Source organism: Aulonocara sp. 'chitande type north' Nkhata Bay, linkage group LG8 (genome assembly GCF_057382095.1).
Source record: "Aulonocara sp. 'chitande type north' Nkhata Bay isolate Kocher_YH1m ecotype deep benthic linkage group LG8, A_spYH_male_GT1.1, whole genome shotgun sequence".
Lineage (NCBI taxonomy): Eukaryota > Metazoa > Chordata > Actinopteri > Cichliformes > Cichlidae > Aulonocara > Aulonocara sp. 'chitande type north' Nkhata Bay.
In genome coordinates, this window is record NC_141351.1 from 4,326,677 (window position 1) to 4,338,885 (window position 12,209).

The window sequence follows — 12,209 nt, forward strand, 5'->3', positions numbered from 1 at the left end:
ACTTTTAATCAGACCTTCCTATTTCTTAACAAAAAAGCTGATTTTAGCAACTAACTCCAGTAAACCCACTGTATTCTACCTACCAAGCATCAACACTGTTAGAAAGTCTGGAGGACATATTAGAGCATTTGGGAGTGCTGCACATTTTGGTTAAAACCAAACCAGATTCTAAATACTAATGTTCCTATATGTCTGCTTGATGTGTAATGAGGCAAATGATTGCAAACTCCTTCAGCATATTGACTTTATGTGTTCGCAGTAGAGCAGTGTTATGTTTACAATTAGTTTCTCCAACAAACGCTGGCCAAAAAGGTAATTAATATGAGTTTAATGGTGCTTTAAACAGCCAGTTAAGCAAACATTAAATTAACTTTGTTAATTTAATTTAACTTTTACATTTTCTCTTTGTTGCCTTTTTGGCAGAGACCCCAGAATCATATGTAGATATTTTAAACCATTTGTTTCTCTTTTAATGGAGAGTCATATTTTTTTTAACCACTTTAGAAAGGATAATATTTTTGAAATTTTCTCAAATCTATAGTAGGAAGTACCACAAATGACACTGTGGTTGACTGCTATGCACTTATAGTATTTAGTACAATAAAGCAAAATTCATTTTCTGTGTTTAATCCAGAGGACTACACACTTCACGTTCAAGTCTCCAATCAATATGACAACACTGAAACATCCATGAAGATAAATGTCCGCCCTCTGTTAATCAGCCTCTTCATTTCCCCTTCCACTTTGGTGCCTGTTGTCAACCAGACTTTCGACCTGGAAGCTTCCACCGAACCCTCCGCTTTTGTTGTCTTCTACACATGGGACTTTGGAGATGGTTCTAAAGCTGTCCAAAGCATCCACGCTAGAACTGGCCGTAGGTTTGGATCTGCAGGAGTATACAACATCACAGTACTGGCTAATAACACAGTTTCATCCATTAGTGCCTGGCACGTGGTGGTAGTTATGGAGAAAATCTCTGGATTAACTGTCTCCAGCAGCAGATCAAGTGAAGTTGGCTCTGCTACAGATTTCAAAGCTGAGGTTTCTACTGGTACTGACCTCCTCTGGGATTTTGACTTTGGTGATGGGTCCCAGCAGGAGAATCTTACAGATGGTTCCATGTCACACATCTATAAGTTTCCAGGGAACTATACAGTAAAAGTGACTGTCTATAATTCTGTCAGCAAAGCTTTTCAGTCTATCGTTGTTGAGGTCTATGCTTTGACTATTAGAGGTGTTCTCCCGACAGAATGCATCATGAGTGGAAAAGACACGCAGTTTACAGCTCTGGTGAATGGAAACATATCCAGTCTGACTTTCCATTGGCTGTTTAAAGACTCAAATGTAACTGTAGTGATAGGACAGTCCACAGCCATGCATATATTTCCAAGCCATGGTATTTTTCATGTTAACCTGACTGTGTTTAGTTCTTTCGCACGTACCTCATTTAATACGAGTGTCTGTGTTCAAAGTCCGATAACGAATGTTGTGATGCAACGCTCAAAGAATGTGGTGGCAGTTGGCGAACAAATATGCTTTGGTGTGTTAGTGTCCCCTGAACAGATGATGGGTTACCAGTTCAAATGGTTTAGTAACTCCTATGATCTTGCTGCTGTAACTGAAAACTCTGAGAGGTGTTTTGTCTTTGGAGATGAAGGTGTTGAAGAGGTGTCAGTAACAGCAAGTAACAAAGTCAGCAGCAAAACAGCCAAAGTTAACATTACCATTCAAAAACCAGTGAGCGGACTTTCTATTTGGCACAATAGCCAAAGTGATGCACTGATTGTCAATACAGTAGCATCATTTTGGATTGGCAGTTGTGCTGGCACCAATGTGTCAGTGCTGTGGAACTTTGGAGATGGGTCACCAGCGGAGCAGAAACATAACGTCTCACATGTCTTTACTTTGTTGGGTCAGTTCACAGTCACTGCAACAGCATTTAACGCTGTTAGCCGGGACTCTACAACCCTCACAGTGAACGTATTACTCCCTGTTTCAGATCTTTCACTTCACACCAGCCACCCTTATTCTGTGGTAGGAGAGGAAACTGTCATCACAGCAGTTAGCAGTGCTGGAATTAGCAGTGCCAGCTACTTTTGGACAGTAGAAGGCATATCTTTAACCAGTCAGGGAACTCATGAGTTTAGATTTGCTTTCCCGAGACCAGGAGTGTATCGAGTAAGCGCTATAGCACAGAATCTATTGAGTAAAAGAGAGGCAGATATTTTAATTGAGGCATTTGAAAGAATAGAGGTACTTCAGATTGAATGTCAAAGCCTGATAAATGAGAAATATATACCAACTCATGAGGAAGTGTTGTTTACTACTTCAGTCACCAAAGGCTCCAACATTACTTTCCATTGGCTTGCCAGACAGAGTGAAACAACCCAACAAATTGCAGGTGAAGGAGAACTTTTTCATTTGTTACCTGGAACACCTGGTAATCTTTCAGTTCAGCTTAGAGCCTCCAATGTGTTGGGTGAGGTTACCAAGAGTGTTTCTTTAGTAGTAGTTGAACGTGTAAAAAATGCAGTCATAACAGTACAGTCAAACTTTGTGGCATGGAAGAAAGTAGTGAATATCTCTGTTTTTGTGGATACCGGATCAGACTTACAATATCTTTGGCATATGAATGCTAACCTTTTACCCCTTCAGACACAGGAACCTTTTCTGCTTTACACTTTTCCAAGTCTGGGTTCTTATCTTGTCACAGTTGTAGTTTGGAACGCTGTTAGCCAGAGTAACAACACCAAACCGTTTTTGGTTCAGGAAGAAGTCCAAGATGTAGACTTTCAAATTGACAACAAGACACATCCATTTTATGTCAATGCAAGTGCTACTCTTTCCTTTCATGGGTTTATTCACAAGGGTAATGATCTGCATTGGGACTGGAAAGCTAGAACTGCTAAACAGAACATTTTCACCTCAACCAGTCAAACATTTATCTACAGATTTCCACATGCAGGCACCTACCAGGTGTATCTGAATGTTTCCAATGAGATAAGTTGGCAGATGGTTTCACACAATGTCAGAGTCCAGGATGCAGTCAAAGGTCTTGTGCTGGGCAATAGCAAGTCCTCCTTCTGTAGTAACAAACAAGTAACATTTATTCCAACAATCTCCAAAGGAAGCAATGTAAGCTTTCTTATAACTTTCCAAAACAAACACTGGACTCTAAGTCATGATATTTTTGAGGGCCAATACACCACATCAAGTCTTCCAGTCGGGAGACACATAGTTACAGTTCAAGCTTTCAACCAGGTCAGTAGTGCAGAGGCGTCCTCTAGCATTCTAATCACTGAGCAAGTTCAAGGTTTGCAACTTGTAAACTGTTGTTCTACTACTCTAGAAGCTCAGAAAGGAACCCAATTCAAAGCAGAGGTTCAAAGTGGATTTCCAGTCAACTACACCTGGATGTTTCACTTGGAAAGGTCAAGGCCCACTTGGCTCATGGGAAAAGAAGTCATCTTTACTCCTTTGGATAGTGGTTCATTGTTTGTTAGTGTGTCAGCCAGCAATGGACAATGCTCTCAGACAGTAAACCTGACTGCTACAGTCGAGTGGCCTGTTAGGAAAGTAAAGCTCGTCTGTCATTCAAAGAAAATATTTGTTGAACATCCTGTCCGATTTTCTGCAACGGTGGGCAAAGGAAGCAATATTAAATATGTGTGGGACTTTGGAGAGTCCAAGGAATTATTAGTGACAGAGTCAAGTGCTATTAACCACACTTATTATAACACCGGCAAATACAAAGTTATGGTCACAGTTTTCAACAGTGTCAGCAATGTGTCCTCACAGCTACACATAGAGGTGGAGGATCTTCAATGTTCCAGCCCACAGGCCTCCCTGGTCCAAAGCCAGTCTACTATATTTAGGTCTAGAACAAGTTTCTTTGAAGCAAGTATGAATATTAATTGCTCTTCTTACAAGACTCTCTATCTGTGGGAGGTATTCACCGAGTCAGACTGTGCCTATGGCAACACTGATATTTCCGGAAACAAAGTCATTCTCCAAAATCTGGAGGATGCAACACCCTTTCTCTCAATCCCAAAGCATGTGCTTAATGTAGGGAGCTACTGCCTGGTATTCACACTTTCATTCCAGGAAACTCCCATCCTCCTCAAACTGAAGACTAACATCACAGTGGTCCACTCACCATTAGTAGCTCTCATCAAGGGAGGCTCCCACAGATGGTGGTCCAGCTTAAACAACCTTGTCCTTGATGGGTCTGACTCTTATGACCCTGATATTGAGCCAGGAGTAGAAGATGCCCTTCAGTATCACTGGAGCTGCATGGCAGTGGTAGGCAGCTTTGTATGTTTAAGATTTCTATTGTATTGCATTCATTCTGTGTCTAACTATGGATGATCTGATATCCTCATGTTGGTGTTGTTCCCAGACCATCATGAAAATGTTGTTCCAGGTTCAACATTGCAAGTGACCAATCACATTGTTGTGACGTTATTCTTTTGCGCGCCAAGCCATTCGTGCATTTATGAAATTCCAATGTTGCAAGGACAATATCAATTCTGCTTACTGTTTATTAAAGGGTTACGGTTAGGGTTAGGGTTAGGGTCCGTTGATCGGCGGACAGAGGTGGTTTCTCGCAGCTTAAGTACAGTTTTTTGTTTTACGCCGGTTTTTCCCGAAGTCGCAAAAGTATGACGTCACAACAATCTGATTGGTCACTTGCAATGTTGATCCTGGAACAACATTTAGTATGATGATCTGGGAACAACACCAACACGAGGATATCAGATCGTGCGTCTAACTATAACAACAATTTGCAGAACTCCAAAGAGTCCTCTTTTGTAAAGCAGCCCATCGGGTGGACCAGCAGTAGGATGACTATACAAAGCAATCATCTACACCCTGGCACAATCTACATTTTCACCCTTACTGTGCACAAGGAAGGAAGGAAACCTTCCTCTGTTAACCAAACGGTATGGAGTTATGTTGAATATTGCTTGCAATCAGATGATTTTGGAGATATAAGCAGGTATGGATGAACATGTCACTGAGGGAAGAAGCTACTGGGCTGAATGACCATCAAACCTTGTCTTATGTCTTATTTCTTTCAGGTAACTGTCAGTGACGCTCACTTGCTTCCTGTGACTATAGAATGTGTATCCTGTTCTGTTCGCTCATCTGCTAACCACATCAGTTACAACGCCCCCGTTATCCTTTCTGGACGTTGTGGACAATGTGATGACCAGGCACAGGTAACTATTGTCAAATTAAATGCAAAAGAAATATTGTGTGAGGTTGTATTTAATTATTTCTTTAGTAGATAAATTAAAGTAATGACTGGCTGATTATTTTTAAATTGGGAAATATATAAATATGCCTATATATTTTGTTATTACTGTGATTCATGAACGTGTCTTCTACAGTACAAATGGAGAGCTCATGACCAAAGTGGTCTGTCCCTTGTCCTTGATGAGGTCACCACTAAAGGGAAATATTCTCGCTTGGTGGTGCGATCAGGCATCCTTCAGCCAGGACAGAGTTATTACTTTGCCCTAGATGTAGCCCAGCCTCACAGTGGGGAACGGGGCAGTGCCGTCTTGATGATACAAACAAACAATCCACCACACGGCGGCCTATGTGATCTGAGTCCAGAGTCAGACATACATCTACTGGAGACAAAGGTCACCTACAACTGTTCAGGTATCACTAAGTTATAAAACGACAGGGCTACACAATCTAATTTGCATTGATGTTTTCATCTGACAGGTTAAAAGTGTAAATGTTTTTTTTTTCCACACTTTTCAACCCAGCTGACAAATTTAATGAAACAAGTTAAAATCACACAGCTGGAGTTTAATGTACGTTGTTGTTTATGGTTGTGTCTAACATCTGCTCTCTCTGGGATAGGATGGCAAGATGATGAAAGCAGAGTCTCTCAGTTGATCTATACCTTCCAGGTGGCATTATGTCAGCTCATTAGCACTGTGTGCCCTGTGCTCACACTCTATAGGTAAATGGCCTCAGCTTGCAGTTATTAATAGACATCCAAGTACATGCAGGCTTAGTTATTCCTTTAAAATTAAGCCTTTCATAACACAAAGTTATAGTTTGGATTGTCTGAATTTTTCTCCCAAGGGGGACACAGTCAACGTTCAGCACGCTGGTCCCAGTGGGAAGTCCTGGACAAAGAGAAACCGTGTCAGTTATCAGAGTCATTCTGCTTGTAGAGAACCATTCTGGGGCAAAGTCTGTGGCTTTGAACAGGTGAGAAGTCGTGTTAGTTAAAATCTAAGAGAATTCTTTATGAATAATACATCTCAGGCCCAGTGTCTGTAAAGTTTAATGCACTGAACTGATGTGGCCCTGCATTTCTGCATTCCCAAGAACACTAACAGTGGAAAATCCTGCAGTCAATGAAGCTGCCAGTCAGTGGCTCAGAAACAAGAGCCAGACTGAACTGTGGGCTTTGGTCCAACATGGTAACCCTCAAGAAATCATCCCGTATTGCATTGCCCTCACCAGCAAGCTCAATCAGGTAGTGTATGTAAAATGTTCATATTCCAGTGCATGTGTCATGGTCTGTGGATTTTGGTATTAGAGATTTTTTCTTGAGCTTTTTTTTTTTGGAGTTTTAGTTTAGATTATAAGATTAAAATTCTATTAGTCCCGTCAGTGTTTCCTTCTGTGTTTTCCCTCTGTCAAGTTAATTCATGTTTCAGTGATTATTCATTTCCTTTTCTTCTTTGGCAATCATGTGACTGGTGTTTTGAGCTCTCCTGGGTGAATGGTCTTACATCGTGTCTTGATGCCGTCTTGTACCCAACATCCCGATTGCCCTGCCACTCATTATGTATTTCGATGTTCTTGAAAATTAAATCTCTGTATTCCTGTGTCCTATTGGTTCCCTTTTGGAAAACGATTTTACTTGGATTACCTCTTATTGATTTCCTTTTCTGGCCTGTAGCTACTAGTTTTGTAATAAAACTTGACTATTATTTGTTACTTTGAATCCTGAGTCTGCACTTCACTCCTTTCACCAGATGGACTTTGAGTGGACTGCCGAGGAACTCATGGATAGGAGGGAGATCCGAGAAAATGTAACAGAAGCTCTCGCCTCTCTCCCTGTGTCCACCTTACTAGATGTTGATCAGATCAGTGCGACACTGTCGCAGTCTGTGGTAAGGAACCCACAGACAATGCCCAGACAAAAACTGTGAGCTTGAGGGGAAGAAGCAACAGTTTGACATTTTGGAAAAATTTACTTGGCTTTCTGGTAGAGAATTGAAGGAAAAGGTCAGCACCACTCCCCCACTGCAAGCTTAATTTAGCTCACAGACGTGAAATGGAGCAACTTTGGGCTTCGGTATCTTGCTGTGGGGGGTTCATGACAAAAGTAGTAATACTACAATGCAAAAAATAAATAAATTACGTACCTACTTATTATGCAGAAATTCAGCCTTTTACATTATATTACTGGATCATAATTATAGATTTAGTAACAAGAGCATGACTTTTATGTTTTATGTACTATGTGAAGTGTAAATATCAACACTGATTCCTCAGAGGCATCCGATGGAAGACAAAACACTGCTCAGTAGACCATTTAACACTTTATTACTTCTAGAAGGGAGATGCGTCCTGCATGACACGTTGCTGTGGATCTCAAAATGGTGGTGTGCCCCTGACAGTTTTATTACAGAAGCTCTCTCATTCTAGTCTAAACAACAGCGTCTCAGTAACTTTCCACTAGAGATGGTCCCCTCTTATCTACATTTCCCCAGGCAAGCGTGAGTGAGAGTCTGCAGCTTTCTACTCTCCAAGGACATATGGTCTAATGCCTTTATTTTTCAGGGCTGTGTCCACTTAATACTACACTATATAACTTTATAACACTTATTATTAAAAAGCATAGAATTATTGAGGCACTGCAAATTATTTAATCCCAACAGAAGCATAGTCGTCTTCTTTTTCTTTTTGCTTGCATTGACATTGCATGTTTTCTTTATTCCAGGCTGTTCCCAGTGAGTTGGTACGTGAAACCTCTCAGAAGAAAGTTTTGGAAACTGTGGGGAAGATGATCCATGTAATAGAGAAAGAGACGGATCCTGCCGTTTTGTCAGCCGCAGATAAGGGAAGAAACATCCTTAATGTTATAGGTGCTGGCCAACCACCATCTCCTGCATGAAATAGTCATGTACTGACATCAAATTTACCATATTCTATGTGTTTCCAGGTAGTACTCTGGCAGCCGCGTCTGAATCATCCAGTGGTTTTTACCCAGCCTACTCGGGAACTCTGCAGGGAGCATCAGTAATCTCCCTGTCAGCACTGAGTCATGCTGGAGCTCTAATGCGCACACTGATGCGTTCATATGTTTCTGGCGAGGTGCCTTTTTTGCTGTCCACCAACTATATCACCTCAGTGGGTTTCCAAGGAGACCCTTCTGATCTCCTCTGCCAGTCAAACCAGATAACGAGGCAGTCATCATTTCCTGACAAATCTAAGGCTTCTCATCATTGTCAGTTTACTATGCCCTCCTCCCTGATAGCTCATCTGGAGAATACAGAGTCTGAGGTGGTGCAGGTGTTGTTTGGTTTGGATAAACTACTGGATAACAACGCTTTACTGGAAGGAGCCAATCCTCCAATTTCCACCACTCTTGTGGCCATGGAGCTCAGCACTCCTCAGGGTCAGCCCATACCCATTGTGGGTTTGGACCCTGAACAAGCCATTCAGGTCGCCCTGCCAAATAAGTACTCGTTGGATCATGGAAATGAGAGAGTAGGTAAAGATAGGAATGGGACATGTCTTACTGTAACACTACCGACTAAAGGACAGCTGAACTTCACAGTAAAAGTTCCAGATAGCCTGGATGAAAATGCAGGTTTATATATCGCCTTCAAGTTCACCTTGGCGCCAGGTACAGTTTCTTTATTTTTTTCTTACTCTGGGTCTGTCCTGCTCCAGATTTGTTACCTGTTTCTGTTTTCATGAGTGTAGAAGTTTTAGCTAAATACCCATTACAAATATAAACACAAAAGCTACTATTTCTTAGTTTAAAGCCTCTTATTAAGTCAATACACAGTTCCTAAACTCTATGGGGTCCTTTAGCATATCACAGCTCATTGCTTTTATAGCCTGATACTTAATGGAGCTCTGTGGGAGCACAGTTACAAAAGTTCATATTGAGTTTAGAACATTGTGTGTTTTTTAGGTCTGATTTTAAAGACATTAACCTCTTCTTTTCATAAAATATTCGCAAGGCTGATATAACTGTTTAACATCCTGGGCTGTTGTTTATAAATAAATACATTTACCAGGTAAAGAAGAGTGAGCTGGGGAGCTATCAGCTAATGCTTGCGCTTACTAGCTATCTTGATTACCAGGATGCATTTATGTTTTTACACCAGGAAAAATAGGTGTAAATAAGTGCTCTAGTCTGAAGCCTTGAGATGAGCAATGTCATCATCACTATTCTTGTGTTTTGAAACCAGATGTGCCGAGCTAGTAGCCAGGATCTCAGTGCAAAAATCCATACACTTATTAGCTAACTATCACAAACCTTAGCCAACCCACATAGCAAGCAGGTCTGGCCCGGATCTGGTATCAAGCCGGCACTGCTGGTTAATTTCTATTTAGTTCTTAAATAGATCCAGCACAGCACAAATTAAATTTCTTTTAGCAATTATTGTTTTTTTTAATGTCACAATTCCAACCCTGCTCCTTTACCCGGGCTTGGACCGGCAAAAGTGACCCGAAATAGGCACTGTGGTGGAGTTACTTTGTGTGTGTGTGTTTATAAGTAGTTTTAAACCTTGTGATCCACAAAACAGCATAAGAGTAAAAGAGTAAAAGAACTGACTGCGTTACAGCACCCGCTGCTTGTTGAGAGTAAAAGCGATACGCGCTTTCACGTCTTTTTTTAGCGACTTTTTTTTAGAAAAAAAGTCGCTAAGGGGTCTGAAAACTTGCTAAATATAGCGACAAAGTCGCTAAGTTGGCAACACTGTGTGGGCCATGTGTAAGCACATTGTGTGGGACAGATCCGGGTCATACCAATTTTGCTATGTGGGTGAGAGTGTTTAACTCTAGCCAGGATAGTCATTCTTTCTGGTACTATGACCTAAATTTATAAAATGGATTAAATATTTTATTCATATAACCCAAAATGAATACAACGCCAAGGGAATTTTCTTATATACTTCAAAAGGACCAAACATTTTTTGCAGCCTCCTGGTGGCTGCTAAATAATATACAGGTTTAGAGCTTTTCAGACCCAAAGCTACTGTGCTATAAAAATATATATTTGCCCCCTTTCTTACACAATATTTTTTACACATTACACATTTTATCAAACCTGTACATTTCATATAAGAAGCCAAATCATAATATTAGACAAAGATTTAAATTATGTCTTTACTTTAGTAAATAATGATATCATTTATTAAGAGAAAGAAGTTATCCAAACCTGGTCTTTTATGAAATGAAAACAGATGCAACAGGAATCAAACCTTCCAAAAAGTTCAACTGTATTTTCCCCAAAAGTCTTGGGGATCATCAGGATGTTTTCCATGGTTTTTGCCATGGACCTCTCCCATGCCATCTTTGCCCATCTCTTTCTTATTATTAAATCTTGAACTCTGACCTTAACGGAGACCTGCAGCTGCTAGATGTTGTTCCGGGTTCTTTTGTGACTCCTGGATGAGTCAGTGATGTGCTCTAGAACTAATTTTAGTAGATCGGCCACTCCTGAGAACATTCACCACTATTCAAACTTTCTTCCATTTCTGAATGTCTCACATCATACCACTTTTTCAAATAGGGCAAGGTAGATTTAAAAAGTAAAAAAAAAAACCCCATCTATTTTGTATTTTTACAGGTTATCTTTGTCTAATGCTAAAATTTGTTGGAAACATTGAAGTGTGACAAATATGCAAAACAAAAAAAGAATAGCACTGTACGTCTGTTGTGCATGATTCTAGTTTTTAGTCAGTTTATTACAGTCCATAGTGACTACCTCAGGGGGCAAACATCACAGTCAGGGAATAGCTTTTTATCTTTTTAGATAAATAAAATAATACTGTTTAAAAATAATCAGTGTGTTGCTGTTACTTTACTGTCAGTCCCGAACAATGCAATGACTACTATACTTACAAAATATGAATGCATTTTCATTAATAAATGTACTAATAACATGAGTGTACACATTTCAGGATAGGAGGTATCTTTCAGGACCAACCATGTAGTGCCTCTTGTACATAATTATTTATTAAACCTGCAATATATGTTTGTGCTATTATTAATAAAATTACTGCTTTTAAACTGCAATATCCACCACTAGGAGCAGCTCCACTGCCTGTAGGACATGTCAAGATTGAAGCAAGCTCTGCAGTGCCGAGGACCAATGCATCCCAGGATTCCCTGATGAGAGAGTGGGCTCTTACACTCTCTCATCTGGCCAGCTCCTCGGAAGAAACCATTTTTCTGTCTCCCCTGTGAGTCACGGCTCTCTTCTGCAACTCACTGCTCTAATTGCTCATTTTGATGAATAAAGATGACCTTCACATGAATTAATTTTCCTCTACAACAGTCTGAATGGGACAGATACGCCTCTTTCTGTCAACCTGAGTTCATCTCTGGTCGACGGCGGTCCAGTCAATGTGTCTGTGTGCGTGTTCAGCTCTCTGTGCCAGTACTACAATGTGAAGGAGAGGCGTTGGAGCCGGGAAGGTCTTCAACCACTGGAGGGCAGCACACTCCACACAGCGCTATGTCTCACCCAGCACCTCACCATGTTTGGGGCCAGTTTGTTTGTTCATCCAGGGGCTGTTGTTTTGCTACCACCTGTACGTGAGAACACAGAGGATTACAGCAGACGTAGATATTTTAAAATAAAATAAATGCATGATTTTTGCTCTTTTCCTTCTCCCCCTATTCAAATCTGCAGTCAGGAGAACCTGTGAGGAACATGGTGGTAGGGATTATCTGTGCTGCCCTGGTTTTGATTCACCTGCTGGTGGGGCTCATTGCCCACAAACTGGACCACTTAGACAGCCTGAGACTGAGTCAGGTACCACTGTGTGGGCGAACCGGGCTGTACCACTACAGAGTGCTGGTAAAGACTGGCTGGAGGCCCGGTGCAGGTCAGCCAAAGAGAAGACATTAAAGAGACAGAAAATGAAAAGCCAAACATTACATGTAATGGCTGAATTATCCTGTTTGAATGCTTTAAAATTAAA

The 12,209-nt window shown here is 40.8% G+C and overlaps 2 protein-coding genes across 2 annotated transcripts in view; one reads left to right on the forward strand and one right to left on the reverse strand.

The window, feature by feature from the left end:
* The window catches only part of LOC147322880 (uncharacterized), a 92,466-nt gene that overhangs the window by 18,222 nt on the left and 62,035 nt on the right, over positions 1–12,209 (reverse strand). The gene's annotated exons all lie outside the window — the stretch shown is intronic.
* pkd1b (polycystic kidney disease 1b) overlaps positions 1–12,209 on the forward strand; it is a 31,882-nt gene that overhangs the window by 5,211 nt on the left and 14,462 nt on the right. The window contains exons 10-22 of the mRNA XM_086302840.1: positions 635–4,302; positions 4,791–4,943; positions 5,082–5,222; positions 5,394–5,670; positions 5,878–5,980; positions 6,106–6,234; positions 6,355–6,505; positions 7,011–7,148; positions 7,982–8,126; positions 8,204–8,890; positions 11,312–11,465; positions 11,561–11,816; positions 11,918–12,113. Of these exons, the coding sequence (XP_086158966.1) occupies positions 635–4,302; positions 4,791–4,943; positions 5,082–5,222; positions 5,394–5,670; positions 5,878–5,980; positions 6,106–6,234; positions 6,355–6,505; positions 7,011–7,148; positions 7,982–8,126; positions 8,204–8,890; positions 11,312–11,465; positions 11,561–11,816; positions 11,918–12,113 (6,198 nt within the window). The remainder of the gene's footprint in view (positions 1–634; positions 4,303–4,790; positions 4,944–5,081; positions 5,223–5,393; positions 5,671–5,877; positions 5,981–6,105; positions 6,235–6,354; positions 6,506–7,010; positions 7,149–7,981; positions 8,127–8,203; positions 8,891–11,311; positions 11,466–11,560; positions 11,817–11,917; positions 12,114–12,209) is intronic.